Consider the following 6,884-nt stretch of genomic DNA (forward strand, 5'->3'; position numbering starts at 1 on the left):
TTCTGGCTTTTGTTTTCCATGATTTCGAAAGAACAAATGAAGAATCCTAGAGAGAAAAAGCAGAAAAACTGAGCCCTGTGTGAAAAGTGCCCTGGGTCTCATCCAGTGTTTTATACTAAGCCCTCAGAGATAATGGAGAAGAGCTTATTTAATTTGCCTCCTAAATTATACACTCATGTAAGGCTACTTTAATAGCCTGGGCTTCTGCTTTCTCAATGGTTAAACGCAGCAGCTGTCCGAGAGATGGAGCACTGGTTAGAGCTGCCAAGGTTCTCGAATCCAACCCGGAGAAGGAGATGCCTCAAAAGGAGCTGATGGAAAGACCCTAAAAGAAAGTGAGATATTAGGATCTGAGGAAGCAGAGGGAGGAGGGAAGGAATGAATGAGAGCAGTGAAAACAATCCAATCCAACGCAGCACACCTGCCCCCACAAGAGACAATGGCACTTTTCAAGTGGCAATGCTTGTCACAGCCAGCAAAGGGCAGCGGAATGCAGCACAGTGAAGAACAAATAAAGGACAGTGCTATCCCTCTCCAGCTTCTGGGTCAATCTGATTATTGCAAATTGAGATGAAGGTGGAGATCGATACAGAAAGTGAAAAGGAACATCTGCACCATAAAAAGTAACAGAGCCCTGTTTGCACTCATCATCCAAAGATCTGATCCACAGTTCAGTGAAGTGGATAGGGTTCTAGTTCCATTTACTCAAAAGGGCTTTCAATTGGGCCCTACATCGTTTTAAATGGTTGGTCTGGTTATACAGTAAATCTGCACAAAGCTAATGAACGCTGGTTGTCACAAGCACATCAGTGCTATTCTGCTACTTGCTCTGGTCCATCAGAGGCAGAGATGGTGCAGTTAGACTGAGTTACATAGTGAGTCTTTACAATGCAGATGCCCCTTTTAAAAAGATTTCCTTTTCAGGCAGCTACTCAAATTGAGGATTTCAAGGAATAGTTTGGGTTGGGGACTGGGCCGTTATATGTTTGTGCAGGGACATCGCATGTTCTGGGTGCGAGTGCAAAAAACCTCATTCTTTGTAGGGTGAAGGGGGGGAACGTTGCAATGCTAGCAGCAGAATCTTCTCATGAGACACATGGGCTCCAAAGTCAGGACAGAGAAGCAGCAAGCCCCTTAACAGCTCCAGCTCCCTCATCTCACCCCTGCAAACACCCTTCCACTCTCCCTGAGCAGTCAAGAGTTCCTGGCTCACAGACTATAGCATGCAAAACCTCTCAAGAAACTGGTTTTATCAAATGCGACACCAACGAAGCTTTGGTGGGGATAAGGGGCATGATTGCAGTCCTGTAGACCATGAGCCAAGGTGTCTGTTCCCTCCCAAATGATTTGTTAAGAACATGCCTAGAGAAAGAAGTTAAGAGGCAGCCATGTGTTGGCACCTGGCACAGGGGCATTATCTGGTGTGAGAAGAGAATGGCTGTGATGAACACAGAGCCAGGGAGGGAACAACTGTGGTACCCTGGCTAGCTTCCCCCAGCTGCCTTCCCCCCAGTAGAGCAAAATGATCTAACTAAGGAAGTGGGAGTGCCTGGACTACACTGCCACTATTCTCTGCTTCTCCTGGCCCAAAGGGGGCCATGGGAACTAAAGCATAAGTTAGAGCACCCCTGAGGCTGCTGTACCTCACACTGGAGGATGTGATGGCCCCTGAAAGCCCACAAAACACAGGGGAGTGCAAAACTGGCTTAAATCCACCTTAACTCCACCTTCCCACACATGCAGGGATGGGAGTAACCGAAATTCAGGACCAGAGAATCTCCCAATGCCCTTGCTAACCTGCTTCATCCTGCTCTGTGCCTCTTCCCTGCCCCAAAGTGACCAGTTCTCAGCATTAGACGTTAATTCTCCATTGGCCTTTTAACTCTAGCCCTTCGGCTGCTAAGCATTGCTATAGTGTCCTAGATAAGCACAAACCATGGGCTCACACTCTATTACCAGGCAGTGCCCGCAGTGGTACTTCAAGTGCCTGGGGGTTTGGCATTTTGTATTTCAAGTGCTTGGCTTGTTTTTTATAGGCCGTATAAATGCAGCTCAGGGAGCCAGCCGGGGGCTGAGGTGATGCGAATCTCCACGCGGGTAAGAAGAATCAATGGGGTTGGGATCGGACCCCTTAGTTCTGGAATGGTGGCAATGCCACTGGGCCAGTGGGTATGATTCCCAGGGGGTCACAATGGTACTGCCCTGCCTTCCCCTACCACTGACTGGGACATACCCATCTTCGCTAGATGGAAGGAAAATGCGAGACCAGAAAAGCCTCTGCATGAGGCGACTGGGCCCTGCATTATTTCAGATGCACACACGGGTCTCAGAGGGTTACAGCTAGTGCCAGGAAGACACACGAGATATTTAGCTTTACCCCTCTGCCGTTGCTCTCTGCTCCTGTAGGGGTGGGTTTTGAGAGGGCCTTGCCTGCAAACGAAGACCCTGATCCGGCATGTTGTTCTGCACAGGGCAACATGACACGCCAGCAACACAATGTGCAGGACTGGGCAGTAAGAAATGGGCTGAGACCTACCAAACGGCACTAGTTTAACTTCAGCTGTTTTTTAAAAATGATTTAGTTAAACTGGTGCAAACCTCTTAGTTTGGTTTAAAGGCAGCTCGTTTTGTTTCAGCTTCTGCCAACTGCTAACTGACTCTGGGCTACACCGAAATACGCCTGGTTTAAACAAAAAGATGAGCATCCACACAGAGGTTTGCACTGGTTTCATTATATCTGTTTGAAATCTCACCCTTAAGTAAAGCAGTGCAGCTTTCTCCTGGAGATAAGGCCTTAAACGCACAGTGCAGAAGCCTTTGCAGGTTAAAACTTGGTTCTCTACCATAGTTTTTCCTGTTCACAAAGGCAAAATAAACCTTCTTACAACATGGTTGGGTCTTGACCACACATAAACATGCTCACTTCTGCAGCCCAGGAAGGGCCCCTAGCTGGGAGATGCAAGAAGAGGAAGTGGAGAGCACAACAGAGAAGCAAGCTTTGCAAACCAAGAAAGTTGGGAACATACCCCGTAGGTTTATCCAAAAAGTGGTACTAGCAACAGCTTTTAAACTACGGCACTAATACTCTCTTTTCCTTTGAAGACACGTTACTCCACCAAACGCTACAATAACAATGTGGAAAAAAAATAAAATAAAATTATGGCATAATATATTGTGAAAAGCACCCGAAATACATTCAGCTTTCATCTTTGTAACAACTTCAAGTTTTGTTTTTTTCTTCTTTCTGTCACCCTTTTTTGGAAGCAAACACATAATGCAGCTTTGTATTGAGTTTGGCAAACTCTTAAGATCTTTTCCCCCCCTTCCCTTTCTTGAGAAGATAAAAGAGTTTTTAAAAACACATTCGGGTTTGTTTGTTTGTTTGTTTTTTCTGAGGTAATTTTTTTCCTGAGTAGTTAAAAAGAAAAAACAAAAAAATACTACATACATTACAAAAATAAAAATGAGGTCTAGTATATTAAACAATCTACATTTTTCTTTACTTCAAACCTTCCCTCCCTCCTCCCATCTCCCTGTGCCGTTTATTCCTAATAATAAATTCCTCATGATGGCTTGAAAAGATGTTGACTTGTGCGGGGGACAAGTCCTTTGTATGGCACAGTTCAATACAGAAAAATTGCCCACAGAGCCACAGCCAAAGGGGGCTGGTTTTGTTAAATGATGGCTGAAAAATTTCTATTAGGAACAACAACAACAAAAATCAGGTCTCTGTAAATCGACTAGAGAGCTGTCGTATCACACATGAGAAGGCTAAAACCAAACACATCTCCACCTGGCTGCATCCTTTACGTTGCTGGTCTCAAAACGGATGAACGGGAAAGTAGACGAATAATAAATAGATTATCCTGAGTTCAGTGAGCGACTACTTCCAAAAACAAAAACAAACAAACAAAATCAGTCAAGTATGACATAAAAAAGCCTGTAAAAGAATTTGTTTGTGTTCGGGTCTTTTCTTGGATCAAGTATTTCACCTTCAGATCAGCTTGGACATAGGAGAAAGACAAAAGACACTGACTGAATTCATGGGCGAGCTGTGATTCCATCCTTAGCAGCTGGAGCTAGACCAGAGACTCCAGAGCAACAGATCTTAACAAATACAAAATAATCCCCCCGAATCTTCCACTCAGAGGTCAAGCTGGCACACAACCAACAACACCATCAACAAAAAAAATGCCACTGGAGTCTGAGGCTGAGGGCTTGGCTCCCCCAGCCCACCCCTTCCACGCGCCGTCAGTGCCTGGACCCGTACATTTTGTCCCACTCCATGTACAAGTCCAGCTCCTTCTGGGAGACGGTGGGGCGGACTTTACAGAAGGCGTTCTCGAAGTCTTTGTAGGAGGTGGGCTGCAGCTGGCCTGGCAGGCTGTGGAGTTTGGTGGGGCCGGCCTGCTGGCACAGCTGGATGAGCTCGCTGCCTGAGTAGCTCTCGGTGTGCTGCACGAGGGAGGCCATCTCCCGTTCACTGAGGCAGTAGTTCTGCTGGGCCAAGGTGTGGTGGAGGATCTGCCGCCGGGCGATGCTGTCGGGCGGGGAAATGTAGAACCGCTTGGTGAACCTCCTCTGGGAGGCTTCGTCCACAGTGCTGGGCCGGGTGGTCGTCCCGATGACAACGACATTCTGCTCGGCTGAGGTAGCTATGTTGTCCAAGTAGGAAAGCAGCTGAGTCTTGAGGCCGCTCGCCTGGGCGGCTTCTTCACCAGCGCAGGCCACGAGGAGGGACTCCACCTCGGAGATGAGCACCACTGATGGCTGACGGCAGCTGGCCACGAAGAAGACCGTCTGCAGGATCTTCTCGGCCTCGCCCTTCCACTTGGAAAGCAGGGCCGTCCCGCTGAGATTCAGGAAGGTTGAGCCCAGCTGGGTGGAGATGCACCTGCTCAGCAGGGTTTTCCCTGCTCCACGAGGCCCGAACAGTAGGATGGCTCTGGGTGGCCGGCTCTCCCCCGTGTAGGCCCCAGGCCTCAGGATAGGCCACACCAGCTCTTCCTCGATGGCGGCTTTGACCGAGACCTGGCCAGCAATGTCCGTCCATTGGACGGGCGGGCTGCAGTCGACGATTTTGTTGTTCACCAGCTCTAGTATCAGGGGGTCTACGTTTTTCAGCTGCTCTTCCACAGGCTGGCTGCTGAACCCCTGCGGCTTGGCCTGCATCCCGTGGGTGAAGGCATGACCTTGCTCGCCACCTGCACGCTCGCCATTGGCGAGAGGCGGGGTGAACTTCTCAAAGCTCTCCCCGGGCCTCAAAGGGGCTTCCCCGGCGCCATACGGAGGGGAGACCAGGCCTTTCATGGGCTGGCTGTTGTACTTCCCTACATGCTCCTCCAAGGCCACTGTCGCCGCTGCTCCCGTCGGCCTTTTCCCAGCCTTGAAGGGCAGCTGAGAGGTCTCGGTGCTTCGGCTGAAGCTGTTGCCTCCACATTCGCCGTTGTCGGACATCTGGTATGGCGACTCAGGGGTGGACTTTGGTTGCTCGTAGCTGTATTTCCTGTACCTGCCCTCAGCTTCGTCCTCCCCCCCCGGGATATCAAAGGCCTTTCGTTTCAGGGAGCCCCCCGAGTCGCTGCTGAGGGGGGGCACTGGGAGGGGGGGCAGGCTGGAGCTCTGGTAGCTATAACCAGGGATGCCCGGGGGCCGGGAGGAGGGGGGCGGCGGGGGGATGGGGGTGGGTGCAGCAATGCCCGAGGGCAGGTAAGAGGCCGACGGGTGCGGAGGGTGGATCCCCCCGTAGCCGGGCTGAGGCGCGTAGCTGCCTGAAGCGTAGTTGTACATGGGACCTGAGGAGCTGTAGCTGGGGACCAGCGCCGAGGAAGGGTGCGTGGGCTGCAGGAGTCCTGAGCTGTGCAGGGTTGACGGGTGGGGAGGGGGAAGTGCTGTCGCGGGCTGGCTGCAGTAGCCCGATGGCAGGTAGGTGCCACTGTAGCCTGAGGTATACTCCTGAGACAAGCCAAGGCCGCTGGAGCCGGCGGCTCCCCCACACGAGTTAGTGGGATAAATGGGGTCCCGGGCAACCTCGCAGACAACAGGGGAGCTGCCAAGCCCTACCGGCCCATTTCCTGGGGCAGAAGGAACAACCCCCTTGGAGCCAGGCAGCCCATCGTGCATGGTGTTCAGGGGGTAGGCACCGTCCGAGCCGTGCGGCATCGGCCAGGGCTCCACGTCACCTTTCTGCCCATTGAGCGGCCCAAAGGCTCCATCTCCATAGCTGTTCAGCACCGGCCTCTCATAGGGCGAGTCCAGCACCCCCGAGTACTTCTCCGCATACCTCTTGAGGAGGTTGGAGGCCGTCAGCGCGGAGATGTCGTCGTTGGCCCAGGCGTAGTTGAAGCGCTGCCGGCTGCTGTGGTAGAGGTCAGATTTGTGGGCCGGTGAGGAGGTGGTGGAAGAGACATCGAGGTGCTGCTCTGGCCACTGGTTCAGGGGCTGGGCATGCTCTGGTGTCCAGTGCATCTTCAACAGAGCTGGGGACAGGGAAACAGAGGTAGAAAGGGTTAAGTACGGTCCTGGAGTAGAGTGGTCCTGCTGAACCGGAGGCAGGTTTAAATGTACGGGGCTCAGCACCCTGCCCTTCTCCGTTTGCTAAACGTAAAGAGGGTCCCAGCTACGCGATAGGGCTCCATGGGTGTCCTCCGCACGGAAGAGGCCAAGAACCCCTCACCTAAATAAAAGTATCCTGATCCCTAGAAGTGAAGAGCAGGCACAATGCCCACTGAAGTCCACAGGAGCTGAGGGCAATTAGCACCTTGCCAGGCAGGCCAGCGGTATTCCGGAGCCTGCCTTCAGGCACTGAAGTTTGAATATTTTAGCAAAAGGCTCTGTGATGTTCATAGAGCCCCTTTTGAGGCTGGGTTGGCTTCTCTTTAGGA

The 6,884-nt window shown here is 51.6% G+C and overlaps 1 protein-coding gene across 1 annotated transcript; it reads right to left on the reverse strand.

Moving 5' to 3' along the window:
* Positions 1-3,547: 3,547 nt before the first annotated feature.
* Positions 3,548-6,478, reverse strand: FIGNL2 (fidgetin like 2). The gene has a single exon (XM_073318710.1). The coding sequence runs from the start codon at positions 6,466-6,468 to the stop codon at positions 4,252-4,254; it is 2,217 nt and encodes a 738-aa protein (XP_073174811.1). The 5' UTR covers positions 6,469-6,478; the 3' UTR covers positions 3,548-4,251.
* Between the last annotated feature and the right edge of the window lie 406 nt (positions 6,479-6,884).

This window comes from Lepidochelys kempii, chromosome 20 (genome assembly GCF_965140265.1).
Source record: "Lepidochelys kempii isolate rLepKem1 chromosome 20, rLepKem1.hap2, whole genome shotgun sequence".
NCBI classification, from domain to species: domain Eukaryota; kingdom Metazoa; phylum Chordata; order Testudines; family Cheloniidae; genus Lepidochelys; species Lepidochelys kempii.

Bases quoted from the DNA above. Each gene is read 5' to 3' on its own strand.
- FIGNL2 (XM_073318710.1), bottom strand. From the start codon at position 6,468: ATGCACTGGACACCAGAGCATGCCCAGCCCCTGAACCAGTGGCCAGAG.